The sequence below is a fragment of the Kogia breviceps genome, chromosome 8 (genome assembly GCF_026419965.1).
Source record: "Kogia breviceps isolate mKogBre1 chromosome 8, mKogBre1 haplotype 1, whole genome shotgun sequence".
Lineage (NCBI taxonomy): Eukaryota > Metazoa > Chordata > Mammalia > Artiodactyla > Physeteridae > Kogia > Kogia breviceps.
The window spans coordinates 4852809-4880011 of NC_081317.1; the positions used below are offsets into that span (position 1 = coordinate 4852809).

The 27203-nt window shown below is 59.2% G+C and overlaps 2 protein-coding genes across 9 annotated transcripts; one reads left to right on the forward strand and one right to left on the reverse strand.

The window, feature by feature from the left end:
• The first annotated feature begins 4368 nt into the window (after positions 1 to 4368).
• UCK1 (uridine-cytidine kinase 1) lies at positions 4369 to 10467 on the forward strand. Its single transcript, XM_059071483.2, has 8 exons — positions 4369 to 4470; positions 4562 to 4958; positions 5329 to 5488; positions 6341 to 6437; positions 6584 to 6726; positions 6817 to 6911; positions 8641 to 8689; positions 9192 to 10467. Exons 2-8 carry the CDS (start codon positions 4851 to 4853, stop codon positions 9371 to 9373), a joined length of 834 nt encoding a protein of 277 aa, XP_058927466.1. The 5' UTR covers positions 4369 to 4470; positions 4562 to 4850; the 3' UTR covers positions 9374 to 10467.
• Positions 10464 to 25965, reverse strand: POMT1 (protein O-mannosyltransferase 1). 8 transcript variants are annotated; one of them, XM_067040474.1, is made up of 20 exons: positions 25811 to 25965; positions 24864 to 25015; positions 23678 to 23784; positions 23454 to 23504; positions 22700 to 22846; positions 21806 to 21917; positions 21380 to 21445; positions 21201 to 21294; positions 20904 to 21059; positions 19971 to 20101; positions 19544 to 19639; positions 18362 to 18454; positions 16702 to 16798; positions 15199 to 15291; positions 14855 to 14975; positions 14460 to 14536; positions 13755 to 13868; positions 12909 to 13035; positions 11950 to 12127; positions 10464 to 11275 (listed from the first exon to the last, which is right to left on the reverse strand). In XM_067040474.1, exons 2-20 carry the CDS (start codon positions 24983 to 24985, stop codon positions 11101 to 11103), a joined length of 2157 nt encoding a protein of 718 aa, XP_066896575.1. In that variant the 5' UTR covers positions 24986 to 25015; positions 25811 to 25965; the 3' UTR covers positions 10464 to 11100. The 8 variants fall into 8 exon arrangements, with proteins under 8 accessions (XP_066896575.1, XP_066896574.1, XP_066896569.1 ...); XM_067040473.1 differs by having other exon boundaries at positions 25741 to 25965; XM_067040468.1 differs by having other exon boundaries at positions 14444 to 14541; positions 25811 to 25964.
• Between the last annotated feature and the right edge of the window lie 1238 nt (positions 25966 to 27203).

Sequence of the window (27203 nt, forward strand, 5' to 3'; positions counted from 1 at the left end):
ACGGTCAGCAGGAGTTAACTTCCAAAGGCACCCTGTGTGTACCGCACGTGTGCCCTGGGGTATGAGGCAGGTGGCTTCTAAGGAAGTCACTGGCTGTGGACCATCTTTTATTTCTCCACTTGGGGTTTCTGCACCGTGTAGGTGGCCCACGTGCTGTCAGGCCCAGCGTTCCACTTTCTGGGAGAGGACTCTACTCGGAGCCATTGGGGTAGCAGTTTGCTTCAGTTTCACAAAAGCACAGACCCTCTCAGGCTCCCGTGGAATGCAGAGGGCCAGTTCCAGAACCCTGCTGCTGTGCGTGGGGCTGTGGCTTTGACTCCCGCCCCTCAAGGCACAATCTGCTCCCGGCTCCTTTATGGGCACACGGCGGCAACGAGGACCTTCTTCTCTCGAGGGCCCGCATACCGTGTTTACCTTTCTCATCTTGGAACGGGACGATGATGCATTCCTCCGTGTCTGCAGCGTGTATCTGTGCAAACACGCTAGCTCAGCCATCTTGACTGGAGGTCCATTTGCAGCTGCAAGCCTTGGGCGAGCCATGCCATCTCTCTGCTCCTCACTTTCCCCATCAGGAAAATGGATTTGTTAAAGTAAAAAGCAAACGCAGACCAACCTTGAAAGTTGCCTGAGCAGACGAAACCAGTTTTGTAACCGAGCAGGACACTACGGGGCCTTCCCAAAGAAGACACGCCCCCCACCCCCCACCCCACATGTCCTCCACCTGCGTCTTGGCTGTAGAAAAATGTTAGCTTCCTAGGCCTTCCCCAAGTTCCAAAGAGCAAATTTAATCAGAGAAGTGAGAAAATGCAGAAAGGAAAACAGTCAAGCAAAACAAAATAATAGCTTAGCCATTAAACAAAGTCAAGGACCTTTAGTTCCTCCTCAAGGGCTACAGTTACTATTCTGAGCCCTGTCCTGCGAGCTGTTTTGCAGATGCTGAAACCCCCACCAGGTGGAAGAAGTTAGTGCTCGGAGACCCCAGACCGGTTGGAACCAGAAGGCTGATGAGGTTGACTCCTGATGACCTCACCACCAACCCATCAGAAGAATGTCCACCAGCTGATCACACACCCCACAGCCCCCCTCCCTCACCCTGTCTTTAAAAACCTTCCCTGAAAGCTATTGGAGAGTTTGGGCCTTTTAAGCACTAGCTGCCCTGGACTCCTTGCTTGGCACCTGCAGTAAACGCTTTATTTTCCTTCACCGCAACCCAGTGTCAGTAGATTGGCTTTGCTGTGCGCAGGCAAACAGACCCCGGTTTGGTTCGGTGACAGTTTACCTGTACACATAAAGTTTAATTTTGCTTATTTTGCAAGAGTAACTTGGCTGGGGTCACTCCTTCCTTCTGCCTCTGGAAATCATAAGCACAGATGAAACTGTTTCCCCTGATTGGTATGAGGTAACCAATTCCCTATCATTTAAGAAATTCCTAATATTATAACCAATCATGGTGAAGAATAAACAGTCACTGCCTCCTCACTATACGAGCTGCTTTATAACAACGTACCCGTACCCTGAGGCTTAGTCCATGTTTTGAGAGCTCTCTGTTCAAGAACTGTCTTTTGCACAATCGACTTTTACTAATTGCCACTTTGGTTATTCGTGGGTTTACTCCTGCTATTTCTGCCCTTTTGACGGATTGTGTGAGGCTTTACTGCTATTCAAGATATGTACCAAACCTTGTTTGACTTTGCACTATCTAGCCATGGTCATGTCAGACCAGAAAAGCAAACACCAGAATACAAAACCACGGTTTTCCCTGGGTGAGGGGTTATGGCTGATGTTAGTTTTATCTGTGTGTGTGTTTGTGCGTAAGCATTTTCTGCAATGAGCATGGGTAGCACCAGTGATTGGGAAAATGGCAACAAATACTCTTAAAACGAGGGCACCTGGTCAACTCTTTCAGTGCGGAGCACAAGCTTGTGTTCAACAAAAGCTTAAAGACCTGAGGAGAATGAACTGACATTTTTGCAGGCGGTGGGGCTGGCTAAGGGGATTGGGGGAGGAGGGCCATGTTGGAAAGCTGTGTTTCCTGTGCTCCTGTGAACTTGACCTGGTGGGGGGATGGTACAGATGGGAGCAGAGAATCCCGGCGTTCTGCCTCACCTGGTTCTGATAAAGTCAAACCTATGAGTCTCAACCCCATTGCTCATTCAGCAACAACAGGTGCTTCCTGTGCCTGGCAGAGAGATTTGGCGACACAAGCCAGCCAGTGCCCTGCCCTCATAGGGTTCGGCTGGAGGGACAAAACATCAAGCCCATGATTGCAGGATCTGCTACATAATTGCAGCTGTGTTCCATGCTTTCCGGGGCTGCAGAGAACACTGACAGGGGCTAGCCTGGTCCAGCTGGGGAGGGGCTGGAGCATCCTTGGGGAAGGGATGGTGGGAAGAGTCAGCCAGGCACAGGGTGGAGTGGAGGGTCCAGGAGGGTGTCTGGGCCCGGGGCCTGGTGGGAGTGTGTAGGGTTAGATGAGGGGTGGTTGGGCATTGGCTGGTGTGCGTGGGAAAGATGGGCTCCCTTTACTAAGGGAGCCACTCCCTAAGGAGTGGCTGGCCTTCGGGGGAAAAGCCCCCAGATGCCACAGCATCAAGAATACAAAAAATAACGGGAATTCCCTGGTGGTCCAGTGGTCAGGACTCTGAGCTTTCCCTGCCGAGGGCCTAGGTTCAATCCCTGGTCGGGGAACTGAGATCCCGTAAGCCGCGTGGCACGGCCCACCCCCAAGAAAAGGTGTCAGCATTAAAAAAGAGAAGAATACAGAAAATAAGAAAATATAGTTAATATAATTGGCCCCGTGAGGCCTGGATGCCAAATAGACAAATACACAAGTGAAGAAAACACACAACAGGCACCCAGCGCCCACTCTGTGCCAGGCCTTACGCCAGGCCCTGTGTGTGCCTTCTGGCATGGAAGCCTCACCGTGGTATTTCCCTGTTGAGAGTTTAGCTAAGCTATCCCATGGTACTGCTGCCCTGGCATCCAGTTTGTATGGCTAAGCGGCCTGCAGAAGCCTCGCACTGACAGCACGTCCCTTCACACACACGCGTGCCCTAGACAGCGGCCAACGTATGCTCCTGTGATCAACAGTCTCCCCTGCCTGTATGCCTTATGTGCCCCTGAGATAAGACCCCCGTGGACCTTACCAAAACCCCACTCTTTCGGCTTGAATTAACCAATCCAGCCCTAGCCTGGGAACCCCAAAGCACTCCACCCACAGACCCTGATAAAGGAATATGCTCCAGGGCCTGCCTCTCTGTCTGCACTCTGCCTTGACCTCCTGTGTGGCCCCTTGAGGCATGCCCTGTACCTCCTCCAAGACCTGTGAGTAATAAACTTCTCTACTTCAGTTTCTCTTGTGGTCTGTTGTTGACCCTCGGCCTGCCATCAGATTCCTCAAGCTCCACTCGCACATGTTAATTTCACGAAGTCATAACACTTCCCCCATGACATTTGGGAAGTAAGGAAACACCACGTTCCCGTCACTGCCCGAGGTCACGCGTTAGACGCAAGGTCTGAACCCAGCTCTAAACCCAGAGCCAAGTGCCTAAACTTGCCTCCACCGTGGTGAATGTGTGAGTGGCCCTCCCTGTTTGGAGCTTCTGTGTAAGTTCCTCTCAGGTAGGGGGGTGGCTTTCTCATGCCCATCCAGCCGCTCCTTCCTCAGCTTCCCTCTGTCCAGGTCCACAGGGCTCAGGAGGCCCAAGTTCCCTTGTACCCTCTCCCCCCAATCAGAAGAACCAGCCTGTAACCCTTCCTGAGGTGGGTTAAGGCCTCTGAAGTTACATAAACAGGGACTTCGCCTGATGTCTGCACGTTTGTCTCTCCTGCATCACATTTCAGCGTCATCAAATATTCATGGAGTGCTCACAACGCACTAGGAGCTAGACCTGCAAAGAGAGACTTGATGCCCTGGGGAAACATGCGGTTGGAACAGGTCGGTGTTTGCCTTCTCTGTGCCAGGTACTGGGGGTACAGGTGGAATCCAGCAGACAGGACCGCTGTCTTCTTGGCTCACAGCCTGTCTAGTGCTGAGTCTAAAAAGTCATTCCATGACCCGCCCACCGCGTACTGGGAAGGTTGAGGAGGCCAGGAACTTGCGCTGGAGGCAGCACTGAAGGCTCTAGCGGGGGAGTGGGTGGGTGACACGATCAGGGCAGTGTCAGGACACTCGGGTGGCCAGCGTGGAGGCTGGGTTGGAGTGGGGGTGAGCCGAGGCGGCGCTAAGGTTGCGCCCAGGCAAGAGGCGTCGGACCAAAGAGGTGGAGGCAGGGGCGGAGCACGAGGGGCAGTTGCATAGGTGACGGCGCCCTCTCGGGGTGACCGCACGCGAGGGGGTTGAACCCGTCCCAACTTCCGACCCGGGTCACAGGGCTCAGGAGTCTGACTTGCTGGTGCGGGCGCCGGCCCACGTCCCCACCACGGCCCTGCAGTCCCGGGGGATCATTCCGACGGCCCCAGGCAGCGGAGGTGTGTCTGGAGGGAACCTTCCCGGAGGCCGCCCGGTGTCTGGAGACTCCTGCAGCCAGCTGCGATATTGAGTTGCTTCTGTCCTTTGCAGCAAAAAAAAAACAACAAAAAAACCGGGCGTCGCCGCGACCGATCCTGCTGCCTCCGCAGCCTCCCGGATCATCGGCCCAGCCCACGCATGCGCGGCGCCCACCGACGCCAGGGACTACAACTCTCGCGGTGCCCCGCGCGCGCCGGCAGCCCCGCTCCCACCGCGCCGCGCGCCTCCCGGAAGTGGGGCTCCGGGATGGGGCGTCTCCGACCTTTGCGCGGGGGCGGGCCGGCAGGTTTGGGAGAGGCTGCGTGAGCTAGGAAGCCGATGCGGGCTAGCGGCGCTGGAGATGGCTTCGGCTGGAGGCGGCCACTGCGAGGGAGCCGCGCACGAGGCCGACCGTCCTCACCAGCGGCCCTTCTTGATCGGGGTGAGCGGCGGTACCGCGAGCGGCAAGGTAAGGGGCTGGGCGGCGCGGCGGGGCCTGAGTGTCACGCCGGCCCCCTTGGACTCTGGCCTCCGTCCAGAGAGAGACCCCAGACCCTGGCTGCCGAGGTGCCCCCTCCCGGGCATGGGCTGCGGCCACGGCTGGCCGAGCTTAGGCCGGGGCGCAGGCGGGGAGCGGGGCGTTGGACCTCGGGGCCCCCCCGCAAGCCTCCCGCTCGCCTGGCCTCTCGTGGTCTCCAGGTCCGCGCTGCCCCTGCCAGTGCCCCGAGGCCTTCCCGCTAAGCGCAGCCCCACCCGTCACTGGCCGACCTGGCAGCCCGTCGGAGCTCGTGGGTCAGGGTGAGTGTCTCCAGGCGGGGATCCTGTTTGTGTGTTCCCAGTCAACTGTGTGCGAGAAGATCATGGAGCTGCTGGGACAGAATGAAGTAGACCACCGGCAGCGGAAGTTGGTCATCCTGAGTCAAGACAGGTTCTATAAGGTCCTGACCACGGAACAGAAGGCCAAGGCCTTGAAGGGACAGTACAATTTCGACCATCCAGGTAGAGACCCTGAGGGTGGGGAGGGAGTGGAGGAGGAGGGCAGACCACGGAGACTGGGTCCAGGGTTGGACTTGGATAGCGAGAGACCTAAGTGGTTCCATGAAATCACCCAGATTGGAGAGCGTCTTTCCCGCGCTCTCTGGGCCCTGGGTGGCCCTGCCGGAGCTCCAGGCTCCCCTGGAGCCAGTCAGGGAGTCTGCGCCTCAGAAGGGCCTTCAGGACCACCGCTCTGCCACAGCTGTGGTCACGGAGAAAGCCATGCATCTTCCCACGTTAAGGGTCCTCTGCACAGACCGCGTCCACTGTGGCCTTTCATTCCGCCACCTGCCCTGGGGCAGAGTCCTCGAGAGGCCAGCAGGGGGTAAACAAGAACCAGTGGCCTTGAAGCTCCGTTTCCTGGTCTGGTTGGGGGCCGGGGGAACAGGTGGAGATGGGGTGGATGAGGGGGAACAGCCAGGCTGCCCCTCCCTGCTGCTACTAGAAGATTCCACCCAGTGGCTGGCTCCCATCTTCATTCCTTTCCAGGGGACACACGGGGAGAAGGTCCGAGAAGCGTCAGTCTGTGTTATTTCCCAGAAGTAGAGAGAAGCAGACGCCTAGCTCACCTACCTCCCAGGGCTGGCCGATCCCTGGGTGGTGGCACTGCCCGAGGGCAGCGGGGACAGGTCCATCCTGTGGTTTGCAGAGGGCCCTGCAAATGTAAACTGTAGGGGGCAGCTCCCAGTCCAGCTGTTCCTTAGGGTCACTGGTAGCACCAGCACCCAGCTGTGCTGACCCCAAGGCAGAGCGAGTTCCCTGCGGTCCCCAGCACCAGGACACGGGCTTGTCTTGCCTTTTGTTCCGTCTCTGCAGATGCTTTTGATAATGATTTGATGCACAGGACTCTGAAAAACATTGTGGAGGGCAAAACAGTCGAGGTCCCAATCTATGATTTTGTGACCCACTCAAGGTGAGCAGGTGGTTCCTGGGAGGAGAGGGCTGTGCGCTGGGGGCTGGTGAGGACAGCCCCCCGCCACCAGGATCTGTGCCCAGCATGGAGTCCACACCCGAGGACTGAAGCTGATGGCAGGGCCCCTTCGTGGTCTCACCCTGCAGGTTAGCGGAGACCACGGTGGTCTACCCCGCAGATGTGGTCCTGTTCGAGGGCATCCTGGTCTTCTACAGCCAGGAGATCCGGGACATGTTCCATCTGCGACTCTTTGTGGACACTGACTCTGATGTCAGGCTGTCGCGAAGAGGTAAGGCGGACGCGGGCCTCTCTGCCCCTGGCCGGCCCGGCCACGGGTCCCGGGGGTCTGAAGGTCCCCACCCTGCCCCTGTCGCCACAGTTCTCCGGGACGTGCACCGCGGCCGGGACCTGGAGCAGATCCTGACGCAGTACACCACCTTCGTCAAGCCGGCCTTTGAGGAATTCTGCCTGCCGGTACGGCCTTCCGCTTGCTTGGGGACCTCCTTTTCTCCCTTTTCAGAAGGACCCCCGGTGCCCCGTTCTGTGAGAGCCAAGCCATGGATGGACGTGGTCTGCTGTATAAATGGAGAAGTTAGCTTCTTGTACCCACGTTCCCGAGGAGAAGCCGTTCTCAGCTGTGAACGTGTCCTCTGTTTCTCCCATCACCCCTTCCCCACTGCCTCCTCCTCCCCGCCCACCCCCTCCCCCCAGGTTTCACCCCCGGCACCGCCTCCCTCCTGGCCTGTCTGCATTATTTCCAGGGTGCTGCTTCTCCCCTGACCCACACTGTGCATTTCCTTCCCCCCTTAGAACGGTGGGCTCCACAGGGGCAGGGATTTTGGTCTGTTGGCTGCCGAAGTGGCGTCTGGCACACAGTAGGTGCTCAGAAACTTCGTCCATGCCGTGTGGTTTCTCTGGGCTGCCTTTGGCTGGCACTGGGTCCGGCTGGCCTGTAGAGGAGGAATTCACCGCTGTGGCCTCTGTCTTTTCCTCCGTCTCACAGTCTTTACTGTCACTAGGTGGGACTTGAGTAAGGATTTAAAGGGGACTTGAACAATAGTTTGCTTCTTAAAGGGAAAAATGAGGCACAAAGGAATTAGAACCAGGGTTCCTGCTTTAGATAAACAGGACGAAGGAGTTCTGTTTCTGCTGTTTCAAGAAAACATTTTTTATTTTACATTCTTGTTCTCTGAAGTTTTCTGGAAAGTGATCAGAAAAGTAAACTGACTGTTCTGCAGTCTAATTTACAGAAAGACATTTGGCAAAGAGGTCGTTTATGGTAAAACTCCAGACTCCAAATGTGACCGGGTGCCCCTGGGTGGAAGCAGGACCGCTCTGGGCCGGAGCCTCCGTCTCGCCCTTCCCTTTACCTGTAGCCACACAGCGAGTTGACTAAGCTGGCCGTGTCCCCCGCGTCCCCGAAGGGAAGACCGTTCTCAGCTCTTCGCTGGGCTCCACCCCTCCTGCCCCCCGCAGCCTGCTGTCCACAGCCCCATGGGAGGCAGCCCTGGCGCCCTCGCACTCCCGTCTCCCGGGGGTCTCCACTGCCTGCAGACACAGCTGCCCCCGGGCTTGGTCCCGCCCGCCCCCGGGGCTAATCTGTGTGGCAGGCCTCCTTGGCCCAAATCCACGCGCTGGCAACACTCAGCTGTCTGCAGGTCTGTCTCTGGGCCCAGACCGTCTCCTCCCTTGCCTCCCTCCGCTGCTGCAGATTCGGCCCCCTCGGCAGCAGCTGGGTGGGGGTCCCTCCTCGGTGGTGCCCCAGGGTGCCCAACAGGGAGTGAGTTCCTCGGCGTGGGAGCAGATGAGGGGCGGGGAAGGGAGGGGGGCAGGTCCTCGTGTGCAGCGCAGCCCCGCTGTCACGGGGTCCAGAACCCTGTGTGTAGTGGGAGGGCACCCCGTTTCACTCGGCCCAGAGAAGCAGGCGGTCAGCACAGAGAACCGGCCCCTACAGCAGTGCTCGTGGGAGACAAGCATCTCAGAGACGCCGGGAGGCAAGCGCTCGCTCTTCCTCCGCTGCCTCAGCGCACCTTCCCTCACTTCTGGGGTCAACGTCTCTCACCTGGTTGACAGATACCCCGAATCCCTGCCCCCCCATCTGCCATGATGGGCCCAAGGGTTGCTTCCCTGCATCTGGCCCCAAGCAAGCGGAAACCGTCTGGGCGACACATCCTTACGAGACTCTCCTTTTCTTGCCTTGCAGACTAAGAAGTACGCTGATGTGATAATCCCTCGAGGGGTTGACAATATGGGTAAGGACCAGGCCTGCCAGCTGCCCCCACTCCTTCCAGGACCATGAAGCAGGCACTGCCCATCCTGTCGTGGTTACTGAGACACCCCCAGCACGTGAGGCCTGTCTATGTACATCTGTGGCACAGGTTTCAAATGTACTTGGAAAAGCAGTTAACACATTGTACACCTTAAAATGACACCATGCATTATGTCAATTATATCTCAGGGGAGCTGGTGGGGGAGAAAAATACATGGAAAACTGGCAGGGAGTCTTAGCAGAAGGTACCTTAACCAGGGTTAGTTAACAGAAACCCTCGCCAACCGAGCCAGGTAGCTTTTACTGTGCTCTTGTCTGTCTGCTGAGACTCAGCGCCACCCAGACGCCTCAGGGAGGAAAACGGTGTGCTTCGCCAGTAACGCCAGGTCGGCGCTGGGCGGGCAGCCGCCCCCCCCCCCTCGCCGCCGGCGTGTCGCGGTGGAGAGTGGGGGCAGCTGACCCCGCTCTGTCTGTCTCTGCTGCAGTGGCCATCAACCTTATCGTGCAGCACATCCAAGACATCCTCAACGGCGACATCTGCAAGTGGCATCGCGGAGGGTCCAACGGGCGCAGCTACAAGAGGACGTTTCCGGAGCCGGGAGAGCGCCCCGGCGTGCTGGCCTCTGGCAAACGGTCGCACCTGGAGTCCAGCAGCAGGCCCCACTGAGGAGTGGGGTGCTCAGCTCCCGGCAGGTCCAGAGATGCCCCCCCCGCCCCTCAACACACACCCGTGGCCGGGGTGGTGCTGGAGCCCAGGCGTCCCTCGCTAATTCAGGAAACCTGGACTAGTTATTCGGACTGGGTCTGACAGGATGTCTGCAGGCAGCCCTGACCTTTCCACCGGCTTCCTCACATCACAGAGGCTTAAAGGTCTCTTTAGTTACTGAGAAACGCCACAGAATGTGTGGTGAGCAAGTCACATATTTGGGGGAACCTTGACGAAATAGCCCGGACGCTGCGATTCTGACGGTGAAGCCACAGCGAGAGAGACTAGCACGGTCTGGTTCACACGCGCGCAGCGGACAAGCGTGAAGAGCTAACACTCTTCCTCGTTGTGTGTTGCGCAACCACATGTTCTCTGTCTGTCTCTGTCTGTCTCCCGACGCCATGCTCGCTGTGACCCGCTGACCCAATTTCATGACCCGCCAGCAGGGTCGCGCTCCTGGTACACACGGACCTGGTACCCGAGGGGCCACAGAGAGGCCTCCTTCCTTCCGGCCTGTGCTCTGAAGGCAGAGCCAGGAGGGAGCCCTGGGGAGCAAGCTTTTCCTTAACCAGCACCAAACACACAGGTGGGGGGGCCCCCGCTGGCCCAGCCTGAGTCTGCCTGCGTGGGGGTCTGCCTTCTGGCGAGCACGGTGTCCTCATGCGGTCCTGCTCAGGCCTCCTGAGCCCAGGCTGCCGTCTGGAAAGGTCTTTCCTGGTGTCGCCCTCGGCCAGGTCAAGGGCACGTCACCTCCAGTCAAGGCGTGTGTGGGCCAGAGAGGCGTGAGCAGATGCCGCGGCCCAAAGGTGACGGGCCCCCTGCGCTCACGCAGCGTCCGCGCCTCACACACGGTCACGGCCTTGTCCTCGTCTGTCCTCCCTCCCACGTGGCTGTTTCTGTAAAAGCCACCAGCTGTCGAGTTCTAACTGCAGTTACACAGAGACATCAGTTGAGCTTAGCTGAGCACGGTGGCTGGTTTGTGATGCCTGTGAAAGTTTTGTCAAACTTACTGTGCCCTTTCGGAGAGAGACCCAATAAATAATACCAAATATGAATGTCAGTTTGTCCCTTTTTAATTACATTAAGAAAAGGCAAATTCAGGACAAGGAAATGTATGGATGACACAAACCTGGACGGCTGAAGAGGCTAGTCGCTCACGCACCTCTCAGCCGGCTCTCTGGGGCAGCGGTTCAAGAGTCAGCAATGGTGAGGAGGAACGGCCAGCCTTCCACTGCCTCCTCAGGCCGGCGTTCCTGTAGCTCGTGTGCCACTGAACCACGCGGGTGATTCCCCACGGCCTCTCTGGGTCATCGGGCCGGCCAGCCAAAGCCCACCACCAGCCTCTGACAGCAAGACCGGGGCCTCGTCTGGTTCGACCCGAACCGGCCCCTCCCTGCCTTCATCTAGGCCAACACAAGCCCCGTGCCAGCCGCTCCACACTCGGCTAGTTCACGGGGCTCTTAGGAGTCAGCAGACATGGAGCGCACGTTTTCATACAGACTTTGCTCAAAACGAGGTGCTCGTCAGAGGACTGTTTCAACAACGAAACCAGAACAGAATCCCTGCCAAGCCTGAGTCTCCACCAAGCTCAGAGCCACTCTGCGTTGTCAGAAGTAAACATGCTCATGAAAGACGGTTCTACTTTGTCCCGACCCAGCCCTGCTGTCCATCACTGTGTCCGTGTCCTGCTAGTATTTCCGGATCAGGATATCCCAGCTGTCTTTCCAGCGAAGGGCCTTGAGTTCGCTGGGTGAGAGTGACCTGTCCCCGTAGGTTAGCGGGCGCAGCGTGTTGGACACATGACAGGCAGAGGCAAACCACGCCACGACCAGCGCGCCGAAGAGGCTCCTCTGGAGCTGGGACCTGCCGGCCCAGGGCAGAGCACGGGCGTGGGGAGGCCGGCCCCTCCCCACCACGATGTCCTCTGGGCAGCCGTCGCCCACGTGGTCACCTACCCCGGCCGTCCTTCCTCCGGCCACCCCCTGCCTGAGCGTCAGCCCTCACCCCGTCCTGCCCGATGCGCTAAGCCCCACCCTTCTCCCTCGCTCTGCTTCCTGAATTCCACAGCTTCTGCTCCATCTAAGGTCAGATGCCGCGGCATTGCCCCCGAACCCCCCGTGAGCACAGTGCAGCCCTCCTGACGTACTCCCAGGCTCCTGGGGACCAGAGAGAGGGCCCCCCCGGCCTGCCCTGGCCTCCAGAACTCGCTCCGGTTTACAAAGCTTCCTGGTTTATCTCTGCCATGCACCACGCAATCCGGCCACTAACCACTGGCTGCTCCGGGACTCGTCCCATGTTTCCTTTTCCTTTTCTTTGCTCCTGGTGTTCTCCAGGCCCAAAGGGCCTTCCCCATCTCACATGCACATCAGCCACCTTCCTCTCCCACAAGCCTCCGTGAGCTTCCTCCTCTGAACCCCTGTAGAGCCTTGCTCGTGCCTCTTTTGTGATCCTACCCCCATCTGCATCACACTGGAATCGCCATTCAAGACTCCCCTGGACCCGGCCCCCCAGGGGGCGTGGCTGCTAAGGCCCCGTACCTGCACAGGTGGTCGCTGACGTGCTCCAAGACCACAGGGAGCAGGAGGATCTGGAAGGCGAGCGCGGGCAGGTAGTGGTAGAGGAACAGCGTCTTCTCCATCATGAAGAAGGGCACGTAGTTCACGGCCCAGCCCCCGGCACACAGAGCCCCGGCCAGCATCCAGCGTAGCCAGCAATCTGCGGGAAAAGATCATCTCGAGCCAGCGTTGCCGACGGCTCCAGCTGGGAAGCTCCCGGCGGTCCAGCAGGCTGGCCTCCTCATCCGCAAGGTACACGCAAGCTCCAGCTCCTGATTTCTCTGTGCCCCCTCCACCAGCCTTCCCACATTTCCGGAGGAAGGACAGACTGTGTCCCAAGAACCTCCTGTAACTTCCTGCTGGTACTACCGTCCGCTTCCTGGAGGCCAGGCCCAGCTTCTTCCCGACTCCCCGCTGGCCTTGGCTCACCCAGAGACTCCGAGCTGGGTCTCAATCCTCAGGGAGCGGTGGAGGGGCCGGACCCGTGCACCCGCCCAGGAGAGCGGGAGTCGGTGGAAAGCCTGACCAGCTCGGAACCGAGCCCAGAAGAGGTGCCTTTGGGGCCCTGCCCTGCCCTGCGTGTTTGCTCCTTTCCTGTTTCAGGATGCTTTGAAGGGGGTCTCTGTCCTTGCAAACCACCACCCTTGACTAAGTGCCCGCTGGAGCCTCTGTCCCATCAGCCACTTCCAGGGTGTCCTGGGGTCAGGAAGCAAATCCTGCCCGACACCTGCACGTCCCCGGAGAAGCCTTGAAGGCGATGCGGGGACTGGACTGCAACACTCTGTCTCTGGGGAAGAGACAGAAGTTCCCTTGAGGCAGAAACAAAGAGGTGGCCTCAAGGCCCTGCTTGCTGGTGCGGCCGGGCTGACACCGAAGCACAAGGAACTCCCGTCAGACCTGGAAGGAGGGGGCGTGAGACACACGTGGGCAGCTACACGGACCCTCAGGGAGGTCGCAGACTCTTCTTCGGCGTCTGAACAGGTACCAGATGAAGAGCAGAGCGTACACCAGGGTGGCAAGGCTGGCCGAGGCCCAGATCACGACGTTTCCGAGCAGATGGATCTGTGCCTGCGGGCGCACAGAGAAACCCTGTCACCTCAGCCAAGACGCCACAGCCCAGAGCAGACACGAGCACCCACCACACCCTCTGCCCTCGCTGCCGGGACGGACGTGCGAAGGTTCTCAGCTCTCTAAGCTGAAACTGAGAACCGGGAGTAGACGGGATTCTGTTCTGACAACAGAGCTGCTCCCAGGGGGGCTGATGCAGAGCTGCAGGGCGCTGAGGACCCGCTTATCTCAGACCCCGCTTCTCAGCGAGCCGTAGCCCCCCACTTCCGGGGAGGGAGGAAAAAGGCGAGCATCTTGAGCACATACCCCCACCCCCCCAGCGGGTAATTACTGGGCACCTGCTACGTGCTGCGTTTGCTCTCCCAGGTGAAGAGAGATGATGTACAGGGAATCAGAGCACTGACTGGCCCAGACGCCACGTGCCATTGGGAAATCAAGCAGGGCTATTTTAAAAACCACGTCCGCCAGAGAAGGGGAGCCATACGCTCCCACAGCAGCCACCAAGCCTGGTTTCCCTCGACCTGTGGACAAGCTAGGACCCGACTCCTTGGCATCTCAGGGGAGCTCTGGCCTCGAGCTGCCAAAGCTCTAAAAACAAGCCCCAGGCTTTTGTTAGGGAAGCGCAGGAAGGCTGAGACTTGGTCGGATGCAACAGCTGCTCTTAACATCACAGAACTCTCAGGTGCGGGACAGCTCTGCCGCACGGACGCTCCGCTTACACTGGTCCTGGGGTGCAGCCAGTAGGCGATGTTGGTGTCTAGCGTGACCCAGTCCAGCGGCGTGGAGCTGTATTTGTGTTCGGAATCGTCGCTTCTCACCGTCAGCATCCGCCACTGAGGAAAGCAGAGGCCGCTGGGAGTCACACGGACAGCCAGCCGCCTCCACCGCTCAGGGATCTGCCAAGGGGCAGAGTAAACTGCTGCCCCTCTCACGCGGGCGTCCGACCTCAAGTTCATTTAGGTCATGCCACAGAGGCAGCGCAACGGGCTGATGAGCCCAGGAGGCGCCTACCCCTGGGCTCCAGTCGCCTCGTCTGTTCAAGGGATGGGACTGGGCACTAAGGGTGCTTTTAGATTTGAGACCCTGAGTTCTCTGGGGCTGCACCGTGTTGACCGTGGCCCGTTCTGCCCTGACCTGTGTGTAATGCCACTCTGCTGCACAGTCTCCTTGGCTCCTGACTGTTCCTGCCGGCAAAGCCACAAGGCAGGACAGCCAGGAGGCAGGGGACCAACAGTGCCAGGCATGTCACTTCGAGTGGACAGAGGGAAATGCTCCCTCCCTGCCGAGTCAGCTCCCAGTTTAAAGGCTGACACTGGGCAGGTGGGAGTTCTGCAGACTGCAGCGCCTTCCCTGGCGAGGAGCCAGCACCCAGTGAGCAAGGTGGCCCACCCTTCCGCCCGCCTGTCACCTGCAGCTCTGAGAACCTGGCCATGAAGCTGAGGTTCCTGCTGGCGTCTGTCTGAGTAGGCGAGCGCAGCTCCAGCTCCCTCTCTTCCTGCTCCTGGCCTGGCAGACACACCGGGACCCAGAAGATACGAGCAGAACCAGGTCAGGGGGCTCCCAGTGGCGGCTGCCAGCTGCTTTTCAAACAGCCCGCCAGGACTCACTCAGTGCACCGCTCCACGTGGTTTTCCCCGCCGTACACGGTCCACCCGCCCGCCCAGCCTCTTTCGAGTCAGAAGGCTCGGCTTGCCCTGCCTTCCAGGGGCACCCGCCCCCGCCCCGAGTCCCATCACCGCTTCCGCTACAGGGGGAGGGAGAGGGTCTGCAGTGGAGCAAGGAGCGCATGCGGTCCCCGCCAACGGGGGCCGGGGCTCACTCCTGCCATAGCGGTGCTCCTCCACGTTCCACACGGTGCTCCCGTGGTAGCCCCGGGACAGCTTCTCCCCGACCACCTCCAGCTGCCGAAAGCCCCAGTCCGGGAGGGGCACCCCGCTCAGCTGGCGAAGCGAAGTGGGGAAGGTGTGAGGGAGGGCCCGGCTCAGCCTGGTCCGGGGGACCCCACCCCGGTCACTTGGCCAGCAGCTGACAAGGGTGGCCGGCTCTCCTCTGGGGAGCGTCACGATAGGGTTCGGTTCTGAGCAGTTACAGAGGGCCCTCACCACTCCCGCAACACTTCATTCCGTCCCACCTGGCAGGACCGTGTGAGGCGGTGTCACTGACCTTGAGGATGGCTGAGGTGTTCACGTGCACGAACCGGACCTCTGACAAGATGGTCTTCCAGACATCTGTGTCCGACTCTCTGTTCACGATGTCCTGTAAAAGCAGGTCTGATCCGTTATTTCACTCTTTTTCAAATTTCCTTAAATGTAAAAATGAAGACCAGTCACCACAGTGAGACTGACTTGGTCTGATACGAGGGGACAGTCCCCCAAGGGGAGCTGACGGCCGATCCCGGACGGTGCCATCAACTTTACTGCTGACGCCTGTGCAAGGTGCTGGAGGGGGGTGGTCAGGGGGAGGGGGACACTGCCCTCCTCCAGAGACTGCACGGGGCAGCCTTTTCAGTGGGGACTTAAAGACAGATGCTCACCCTTGAGCTTCCGCAACGCCTGATGGTGCACAAAGATGGCGCAAAGGAAGGTCAGAGACTGTCCCTGAAAAGATGCCCTTAGAGGGTACTCCTGATGCTGGGTAATAGAAAACGAACGTCTGAAAGGCCTGGTGCTGCCGTATTTAACTTACTGGAGCGACGACCCCGGGAGGTCATGCAGCTACTGACACGAAAGAACCCAAGGGGCTACGTGCAGACAGGACGAGGAGGCCGGGCCGGGCCTCACCCTCCGGTCAGCCGTCCTCCCTCCCTGTTCCCGGAGCTTCAGTTCCTGGAAACGGGGGCGTGTGGGGCTCAGAGCTCCACCAGAGGGGCTGAGGAGCAGGAAAGGATCTGCAATGGGCCTTAGCAGCAAGGGGAGTGGGCGGGGCCTTCAGGAGAATCTTGGTGGTGAGGAGCTGGTGCAACGACTCACATCAGAGGAGCACTGGCGGAGGGGACAGAGGCAGCCGCACAGACAGCTGCGGGCAGCACAGAGCGCCAGGCCCTGCCGTGCACAGAGACAGAGGCGGCCTCCCCGGCCCCTGGCTTCGCTGAGGGCCAGCAGCGCCTGGCCTCACACCATCGAGAACCCGGCGGCGGGGGGCCGGTGCTACAGGCGTGCAGCCCATGGCGGCTGAAGGGGAGCCCGGCTCCCCCGGAGGTTAGCCCAGTGCAGCCACTGCACCGCCGCTGCACTTCTCACACGCGTCCCTGACTTCAGACGGTCCGACAGCCCAGTGACAGAACCTTTCCTCCTGCCACTTTGCCCAGAGCACTGCCTGACCACAGGCCCAGGGCCCAGGGGGGCAGTGCCAGGAATCAACCCCCGGATGGCCCTGCCTGTCACCAGGGAAACCCTTCTTAATCCCGGGTGAGGGTTGACAAAAGAGGCTCCCAGTGTGCTCAGGGTGCTGGTTTGGAGGCCAAACAGTGGGAGGGACCTTCTGCCAGCCGTGCCACGTGAGCCCCATACGGAGAGCCCACCCATCCATCGTACCATAGGCTCCTTCCTCTGATAGAAGAAAACTACCCAGTTCCCCCTTTCCGTAGAACAGGCAGTCACTTGTCCTCAGGGGCGGCTTGGAACGGGCTGTGCTGCCAGCGCGCACGGGCGCTGGGGTTACACTCACCAGCCTCCAGAGGTTCTGGGCGGGCATGGAGACGTTGTAGTCGATGTAGCAGGACACCTCCTGGGAGTGAGGGCTCAGGGGGGCCGCGACGTCGTGCCTGGAAAACCAAACAGCGCTGCCGAGGGGCTTCCCGAGCTCCTCTGAAAGGCGCTCACTGCTTTTACGGGAAAAAAAACGCTTTTCAGGAAACAAAGCCAGCTCAGCCTCCAAGCACCACGGTTGCCACTCCGAGGATGCAGCACCTAGGAGCTGGGCGATACATCAAACACGAGAGGGCAGAGACTCTGCAGTCATGACATCTCTGGGGGAATGTGGCAGACACCCACCTAAACCGTGGGGCCTGTCATCCCCCTTTCAGAGGACGAGCGGAGTCCGGGAGCTCACCTGGCCAGCCGACAGCAACCTGAGGTCAGGTCACGGAAATGGCTGCGGCGCCATGACTACTGTCGGAGGACAACACGCCCAGAAACCCCAGCTCCCTCCGCCCACGCACTAGGAAACCACGCTTCACCAGACTCTGCGCGGGGCCCTGCAGAGGAGCTGGGGACGCTGAAGCGAGCAGGAAGTCAGTCACGAGCGCAGGCCCTGTGAGTGCTACGAATGACACCCAACCAGGGCAGGCACAGCACACAGCAACGCTTTTGCTGCGGGGACATCTCAGCTGACACCCGAATAAAGTGAGCGAGTGGGCCACAGGGTGGGGGGGGTGTGCGGGGGGATCTGAGTTGAAGAACATTCCAGGCAGACAGAGCAAGTGAAGGCCCCAGGGGGGCTGCACGTGGCCATTTTGGGGATAGTGCGGGGCTAGGGTGACTGGAGTCACGGGGCCAGGTCCCGGGGGGCCTGCAGCCAGGGGAGGGGTGGGGTGTGATTCTGAGTGTGACAGAAGAACAGTGTGACACTGGGAGTCACCGGAGGGATCTCCGCAGAGACGTGAGGTCACTGAGTAGAGTGTGTGTTTTTCAGAGGGAGCCGTGGCTGCCGTGTGCAGAAGGGGGCAGGCAGGGGGGTTCCCAGCATCGCAGGACAAAGGGAACAGGGCCTGGGCGGGGCTGGGAGTGCAGAGAGAAGGAAGCGACCTTCGACCTTCGTGGATTTCCCAACACGGCAACTACAGGAGTGGGGGAAGAGGATGAGGACTGAGCAACCGGCTCCTTCCCCGGGAAGCAGAAGGGGAGGCAGAGAGCCCAGCCATCCCGCCGGGGCTGGGGCGCGAGTGTGGGGTCACCGAGACCCACGAGATGACCGAGAGGCCGGATGGAAGGAGAGCAGAGGCGGCCCGGGCCCGTCAATATGCGGAGGCTGCCCAGAGGTCAAGCCAGGGAGGGTTCCTGCCTCCATCCCCCAGCTGAGATCCTTCCTGAACTCACTTCTCCTTTCCGCGGGTCCCCCATCTGCGAGGACGCCCACACTTCATTCCAGGCAGGACTCTCCTCGTCACCCCGCCCCCCCCGCAGGACGGGTGAGAGGCTGCCGTCCCACTCAGATCACTAAGGCTCTCCCCCTACCCTGCGACCACCACTAGGGGTCCCCTTGCCCCCACCCTCCACCCCCCAGCCCCCACCCCCGACAGCGAGGGCAGAGCCAGGCCAGAGCCAGGCCAGAGGCGGTCGCGCACAGCAGCGGTCACGCTCTGCTCTGAACGGAGGGGGGGACTCACGTGTTGAGGAGGCGGGTGGTCATGCCGTGCACCAGCTGCACGATGTCGCCGTGCCGCACGGGCCTCGGGGGGTTGTTCACCACCAGCTGGTGCCTGGAAGAAAGTGCAGCTGCGCTCACGGGGCGGCAGGGGCCCCAGTCCTCCCTCGCGCCACGTGGAATCGCACAGCTGCCCGGTCACCATGTTCCTTGTACAAGGTGAACGTGTTTGAAAACACAGAGCGTACGTTTTATTTAACGCTCTTCTGAGACCTCAGGTCACTTTCCAAGCTTCCTGGCGTGGCCCCACTAGTGGCCACCTTCACACTGACCGCAGCTGCGCCGCACCTGTTGCGAACGCCCGCACCTGCCCCGAAATCACAAGTTCTAACAGACAGACCGTGGCTCCACGTTCGCTCAATGAAAGTGGACCAAGGGCCTAGCAGACCCTGCCCCGCGGCTGGGAGCTGAGCGTCTGGCAGAGCCAGACGGACGTGGCCACCACCCTCAAGTTACTGCACTGAGTGGGAACCAGGGAGCAAACATGTGGGCAGCCGGACAGCGGACACGCAGAAGCCAACGGGATGCTGACAGCGGGGAAGGCGGGGAGCCTGGGAGGCGGCCAGGCAGCGTCCCAGAGGTGCTGAGTAAGAGGGCCCTGGTGGGACCCTTCCAGGCTGCGGGGACAGCGGTGCAGAGCCCGCGGCAGGAGCCTGCCTTCCTGCAGAAATGCGGGGCAGGTGAGCGCTGCGAGGGGAGCGGGGCTGGAGCCGGAGGGCACGGCCCTGCAGACCCGTCGGGGACAGGATCCCTTCTAAGGGCCGTGGAGCTCGGAGCTCAGGGAGGGGTTTGAGCAGGAGCCTGACCCGACACCTGGGGGGCTGTGGGGTATCAGGGAGGCAGGCGTGGAAACAGACCGATGGGGGAGACGGACACCCTGACGGCAGAACCAACAGCACTGGCTGGAAGCGGAGGCGGGGATGACGGCAGGGAGACGGGTGTCTGCAGGGTGGCGGGGAGTGGGGGCAGACCACGGGCTGGGGGAGAGTCGGGACACGCCTGGGAACACCCGGAGGAGATGCTGGGCCCCTAAGTCCTGGACCGCGGGCTGTCCCGCACAGAGCCGGTCCCGAGGCTTCGCGGACGGAGCACAGACAGAGAGGAGGCCGGGACCGAAGCGAGGGCTCCCCGGACCTCTACTCACCGCCCAGGGTCCTTTACAATCCACCAGTTGTTGACATCCTTGAAGGGGTAGCAGGTCACCTGCTGCTGGTGGGAGCTGCCGCGGCCATTCTCGTATCTGCGAGAAGAGGGTGCATCTGCGGGTGGGGCACCAAGGGGCCCGCGGCCTCCCCCTCGCCCCCACCAAGGTCCCTACAGACGCCACCCAGCAAGCTGTCCAGATCCATTCACGTCCCAGCGGGGCTGAAGATGTGAGCCCAGGCGGCGCCAGTGCCTCTAGTGGTTTTACACGCGGAAATAACAAGTCTCGTGGATAATCAGGATCTGAGAGCTCAGTTTCTTTTTTGTCTCGCAAACGTATTCACATAAAGCGAGAGTTGGTAACAGCAAAAATGTGAAAAAAACAAAACACATTATAACCTTCGAATTAAAAACGTCACTTTCCTTACATCATGGGGTAGGTGCTCTGGTGGGAATGAAGCCAGCAGGGCACGGGTTGGCCAAAGACGTTCTTCAGAGTGACCTGGGAACCGTAGGCCACCTCCAGGGGCTGGCCTTGTGTGATCCGCGCCAGCCCCCCCTGAGACAGGAGCAAAGGGGTGGCCGGTGAGAGGGAGAGAGAAAGCGAGAGCGTGACACCTCCGCCAGCCCCTCCGCCAGCCCCTCCGCCAGCCGGGGTGTATTCCCGGTGGGGGCAGCTATCACTGTATCTCACAATTAGCTACAACTGCATGTGACATAATCCTGACATGTTACGCTGTATGACCGCCGACCGGAGGCTGCCCTGAGCCAGGCGCTCACCTAGCCCCTCCCCGCTCGTCCCCGTGGCTTGCAGGATCTCGGCTCTCCCACTAGGGGTTGAACCCGGGCCCCAGCAGTGAAAGCACCGAGTCCTAACCACTGGACCACCTGGGAATTCCCCCCATTCGTCCTTATTTACTTCTTACAGGCAGCACCCCATGATAAGAGCAATTATGTCCGTCTAACTCTGAGATTTGGGTGAGTGAAGACATTTGCCCAAACACTCAGAACTGGCTGTCGGCAGAGCCAGCCCTTAAGAGCCGGTCTGTCCGATTTCAGAATCTACATTGCTGACACCACAACTGGAGCATTTTATTATTTTTGCAAAGTTACTTGAGCGAATGCCAGAGTCGCGTTTGTCCTATGCAGCCTGGCACCTGCCCAGCAGGTCACACTGCAGAGAGGGGAGCCCTCGTTCCCTCCTACACCGTCAGCATGTTCAGAATTCGTGTAGTAGTAGTGAAGCGATGCTTCACTTCTCGATTTGGTTTTTCCTCTAAGGCCCACGTGGTGGTGTTTCGTAAGAAAACTCTGAGTCTAGCGTGGCCTTCTTTCTAGGACGGCTGGGGCGTCACGTTTACCTCCAGGCTGGCCTGGAAAGCACTGGACATGATTTGGTCGTGGGGCCCGGAGCGGCAGAGCAGCAGCAGGTGGACGTAGAAGAAGAGCAGGTACACGAGGACCGGGGTGAGCAACAGGGCCACCGCTCGGGCGAGCAGGTGACAGAGCACACGGGCCTGCCGGATGGGGAGGGGGCGTCACCCTGCTGTGGTGAAGGCGGGCCCAGGCCTGTCCCCCCTCCGAGGCCTGCCATCAGGCGCTGCCTGCCCCCCGGCCCCCGGGGCCAGCCCCGCCCTGCCCAGGACGCCAGCACCTACGTTTGACAGCGCCTGGTCTCCTATCAGGTGCCAGGCGTGGACAGCAGCAACCCCGAGCACCAGTACGTACGTGAACACACCCACATACTTGATGCTGAAGGGACACGACGGAGAGGAAGTTAAGACGAGACACGCACGGAGGGCACGGCTGCTGCCCCAGACCCGCGGAGCAAACTCACCCGACTGCACAGGAGCAGGCCACACCCGTCAGCATCAACCAAAACCACCAGCTCGGAGAGAAGGGCCTGGAGCAAAGCACAGAAGCCAAGCTGGGAGGTCAGAATGTCTCCCAAAGGCCAGAGAAGGCGCCCTCCTCAGAGATCTCGGGGTCAGCTGGCTGCACCAAGCTCCAGGGGCAAGGAAATGACTCCTCATCTCCCCAGAGAGCAGCCAGTCCTGAGAGAATTTTCCTTTTTGGCCAGAACATTTTTCCAGTTAGTTTGAGTTATAGAAAGATGAGGATTATTTGTAAAGTCAGCCAAGAGCCAGTCGAGGTGCCTGGGGCAGCTCCCCTGCGTGGAAAGGTATCAGACCTGCTCAGGTCGACCAACCCCCAGGACTCCTCTTTCTTAGTAACTAGGAAGAGCACGTCCCACTTTCCATACCTATGTTTCTGGGAGTTGAAGAACTTCAGGTAAGACAGCACGGCCAACAGATTGAAAAATATCAACACTGATTCCAAAAGCATCAGCCTTGATTGAGTGATCAGAGCGTTCTCTGTCGGGGAAACGACACGGGCATCAGGTGTTGGGCAGCGAGGGCAAACGTCCACAAGAAAGGGCCCTTGTCAAACGGCCCAGAGCATGAGGGTGGCAAGTTCGGGCTTGGGGTGGCTGGAAGGTGACACGGCCCCAGAACCACGAAGGCCAATTCTGAGGTGTGAATCGAGCCTCCCGAGACCTGGGGGACTCTGGGGAAGTCACTGCCCTTCCTGAGCCTTCGTTTTCCTCGTCTGAGAAAAGAAATACAGATTCTGCAGGCCGCCTGGGCATTCTAACACTCTGTGGGCACAGGGGCCCAGTTAGGGTCATCACTCAGCAGACATGAATTCTATTTATTTTCATCTGACTTGATGTCATTTGTTCATAGACATGGGCCAAGAGATCCCTTCTGAGGAATACCCACTAATTCCTAGTCCATCTCCACTGGTCAAGGCCTGGGAGGTGGGAGTACGGGGGAGCTTCTCATTCAAGGACAGACTTGGTTGCAGTGGGAGGTGCTCACGGCGGGCACGCGTAGGAGTATCGTCTGGGCAGCCCCACTACACACGGCTGCGCCTCCCTGACGTCACAGTCTGCGCCCACAGCTCCACAATCCTCCCGCCTAGGAGTGGGGTGACTCCCAGAGTGCAATCTGGACACACTGGATGTGCGTCCTTCCGTCCTGCGAGCAGCAGACACTGCGTGGGGCACGGCTACTAAACCCTGAGCCCTCCGGGGCCGCGCAGACACGAACAAGGGCCGGCGCTGGGATCTTCCCTGCGCCCCACCAGGCCTTACCGATCAGAATCAGCAGAGCGGCGCCCACGGCGGCACAGTGAGAGAAGCCGAGCTCCCACACGATCTGGTAGGCCATGGGCACCGACAGGGCCCCTGCAAGGGCCGGCAGCAGGCGCAGGGACCACACGGGCACGTTGGTGCTGTATTCTGGAAGAGCAACCACAGCGGGGCTGAGAGCACTGTGCACACACCACCTCCCTACACCGCAGCGTCTTTCACACAGACTGCCACGCTCACGCACTGCCACGCTCACGCACTGCCACGCTCACGCACTGCCACGCTCACAGACTACCACACAAGTCTGCAAGGCCGGGGGCCCCCTCAGGGACAGAGTGTGCAGGCCACGGGCAGAGGCCTTGAAAGGAGCTCCGTGTGGTCAAGGGCCAGTTCTCAGTAAGTACGAGAGGGATGCTGAGGACTCTGAAATGAGTTACTCCTTATTTATAAGTTTACCCCATCTATTTCCAAAAACACTGTGGCGACACATAACATTTATACGTACAAAAGATAATGGCAATCAGATACCACATATGGCGAGCATGCTATGTGTACCAAAAACCAGGGATAAAAGACTTAACTGTAACTAAACACTAAGGAATTTACCGGACTTTTTGAAGATCTTTCACCTGTACCCAAACATTTATCATACCTTGGATTCAGATGAATAAACCATAGCGGTTAATCCCTATGAAAGCTACGATCTCTCCAATCTAATATATGCAAGTTAATAAGGGAAACGAAAATGATATTTTACCTGCTCCAATTCTGTTCCACAAAAAGTTACCATCAAATCCTCCTAAATAACCTAAAACAGAAGATTAATCAGTAACTATCCTGTTCAGTAAATATTTCTGAAGCACCAAACTGCGGCAGTCAATAGGGGAACAATAATAAAGAAAGCATAAGACACCGCTTCTGCCCTGAAGAAATTTCACCTGTAAGTGTTAAAGGACCACCTCTCTTACTAATGAATCCTACCTCCCAAGGCCAGCAGCATGTGGCCAAACGGTGGTCCACTGCCATCCAAAAAGAAGATCCGCTTCATGTAAAAAGAGATGTACTGCCCATAGTATACTTCATCAAAACTGCAAAGCAAACCCACGTTATAGTCAACTGGAAACCTTAACCGTACACAAAAGGCATGACAATAAATGTACACCTGTGTCTCCGAGACCAGCAAAGGTCAGACTTTTGCCCCAACTACACGGTGTCCCCGAACATGAAGACACGTGTGCAGCATCACACATCCGTAAGGACAGGCAGGGAAACGCCCCACGAAAGTTGGGCATTCAGGAGGCTTTCCTGACACAGGTTCTCTTTCTCTCCCTGTGTTTGGGTTTAGGGTGTACTGTGAGCCAGTCTCCAAAAGGCCTCCTGAACGCAAAGCTCATCTGCCTGTCCACCAGCGCGCCTGCAGCTAAGAGTCAGAATCAGACCTGGTGACCCGACAAAACAGGTGTAGAAGGGAGGCACGCAGGCGCCAGCCGCAACAAACCTCTTTCAATCAGGGACTTTCGCTGACATTAAGGAACTGCCGGCAACTTGTTAGGTGTGATGATGTTACTGTGGTCATGTGATTTTTAAGACTCCTGATCTTTTAGATAGATACTGACTTGTTTATAAATGAACCAGTGTTTATGACATGCTTCCAAAAAATCCACTGCATGGAAGGGGTTGGCTATGACCTGGTAACTGGTAAAGCTAGGTGATGAATATACCAGTCTCTGTACGGTTGTAGCTGTTTGACATTTGCCCTAATAAAAAGTTAAGTGAAAAGGAACACATGTATTAATCAGATAATGAACAGCCCTTTAATAATAAGAGCAATCATTTCCCATTACGACAAAGAACACACCCTAGTATCCGTGAGGACTCACTTCCAAATTCCTCAACCTTCCGCCCTCCACTCTCCAGACTGTCAAAGGTCACCCAAGGCTACTGCACCCACTACTGACCTACGGGGCAAGACCAAACAGGTGGCCCCTGCAGGGGCTGTCCTGGGGACAAGCTGGTCTCTCCTCTAACTGCCAAAGACACCCATCACGAGGAAGCCTGGAATTTTACTCTCCCATTTACACTGTTCAAAAAGGAACTTCCCGTCACCAATGCACTGAACAAATTACAGTTCCTTCCAATGCACCCCAAATGGAGTTGCTCGGCTTACACCACGGCCCTTGGATAGGCAAGCTGCCACAGTCGGCTCAGCAACCCCACCGCGGTCAGAGCCACGACATTCAAGTTGATGTCAGCTGTCACCACCACAGGGCGCTGCAAAAATCCCAACATCCTGTAGAAGAGCGGGCCGGGGAGGATGCCCTGGAAAAGCAGGGGAGAGTCGTCATCAGAACACAGGTGGCCCCCTGAAGGCTCGAAAGAGGCTGTGACAGGACCCTGCTTTCACGAGCGGTCGACCCAGGTGGGAATCTGAGGACTGAATATTCACTCATTCCACCAACACCTGCTGGGCACTTCCGGCCAATGAGACGGCCTCCTGGCCCCTCCCCACCTGGGCAGTGTGGCCAGCTTACAGCGCGGTGACCTCCACCCGCTGAGGCTCAGAGCCTCCTCATCTGGGCCAAGATCCTCCCTCCCCTCCCCTCCCGCCGCGAGCCAGCACCATCCCCTGGGCGCCCCCTTTCTCACCCCGAGGGCGCATCTGCACTGGGCACCCCGTTTCCTCCCCGAGGCTCCACTTTTCTTAAGGCTGCATCTGCCTTGGGCACCGCCTTTCTCGCATCAAAGCTGCATCTGGCCTTCGGCAGTCCCCTTCTATCCTCAAGGCTACATCTACCCTGGAGGCTCGCTTCTCTCCCTGCAGCTACATCTGCCCTGAGCACCCCCTTCTCCCCAGAGACCCTGTCTGCCCTGGGAGGCCCCCACTCCCCTTCCCGGCACTCCCCTTTCTCTCCCGCGGGCCGCTACCTTTCCCGAAGGTTTCGCCTGCTCCTCGGCACCGCCCTTCTTTCCCCGGGCACACCTGCCCCGGCCCCACCCCCGGGCCAGGCAAGACCGGCCGCCCCCGGCCCCAGTTCCCCACAGACCGCGCACGGGCGTTCCGCACTGACTCTCCCGCTTCCGCCTGGGCTCTAGTCCCCGGCGTCCCAAACGTACTCGCGTTTCTTCCAGTCCCCTCAGAGCCGCTGCCTGCGCCGGGCCACGCCTCGGACGCCTGAGGGCCGGGGGCTGGGGCGCCGACCGTTGGGGACGAGGCCGCTCGGCACTCTTCGTCGCCCACTAGCCCGCTCGACGCTCGACTCGCCGCGCCTGCGGGGCCCGCCGGGGGTGCAGCGCGCTTGCGCACTGGGCGAGCCCAGACCCGACTCGAAGGGTGTGCAGGGGACTGTCTGCAGCCTGTGATTCACAGCTGGGCAATCCAGGGTTCCTGGGCACACTAGACACACGGCTGTCTTTTTAAGACGACACAGTGGGACCGTATGGGCATTTCGCTCAGTGTGGCGCGGACGCGCGCGCAGGTGGAGGCGGTGCGCAAGGTCCACCCCACCCCCACCCCCGGCCCGGCGGTGCCCCCCCACCCTCCGGCCTGCGCGGCCCGGCCGAGCCTGCTCTGCAGCTGGACACGGCCCCAGGTCAAGGGAGTGACCCGAACGATTAACCGGCACGAAGGCAACTCTGCTGCCCAGCCCCACCCCTTCTTCCTCCCCTCGTCTATATGGGAGTTAATACTCCTGGACAGAAGGGTACTGCAGGTTTAATAACTGGAATTACGGTGCTTTCCTGTTTTCCCATGTCCGTCACCCAGCATTAGCGCAGTGCAGGTGACTCGGACTTACCCGGGTTATGGAGAGGGAGGGAGCGCGGGCTCACCCGCGCCTGCTGCCGGAGGGCGTCCTGGGCCCGGGCTCTCAGCCTGTGGTCTCTCATACGAAAGCAGGGGCCGTCTGGTCTTGAGGATCCAGAGCCTCCATCCTGCGGGCCCTCGGGCTCCTTCGCGGTCAGGCCTCTGGAGGTCTGTGGACCGCCGGTCCCCAGGAGCAGGGAATCCAGGGGGTGGGGGTGGCCCTGAGAGCTGCAAGCCGCGCCCTACCCGGGTCCCCTGCTTCCACAGTGGAGAAGCTCAGACGGACTCAGCCGGCGGGGTTTCCTTTTGGAAAGTGTTAAATTTACTCGGGCATAATTTGTAAGTTTCCTGCATTCTTACCTGGGACCAGGCACTGGGCTGGATGCTGCCCATGACCTCTGTGCGTCCACACTACCCCACGACGTAGCTACTGTTTACAACCCACGTTTTACAGTTATGGAAATTGTGACTCTGAATGAAGTGTCCTTCCCAAGGTCACACAGCACACAGTGGATTGCAGAACCGAGACCACCGCTTGAACCCAAATCCAAGCTCTCCATCCTTCACTGCCCATGCCTGGCTTGCTCTTCTTTCCAAGCCCAAGTGCAGCAAAAGAAAAGGGACGTTAGAAGTGGCAACAAAACACGACAAATCAAACGCTTACCTTCTCTAACCCACCCACTTCTCATGGGGAGTTGGGGGGGC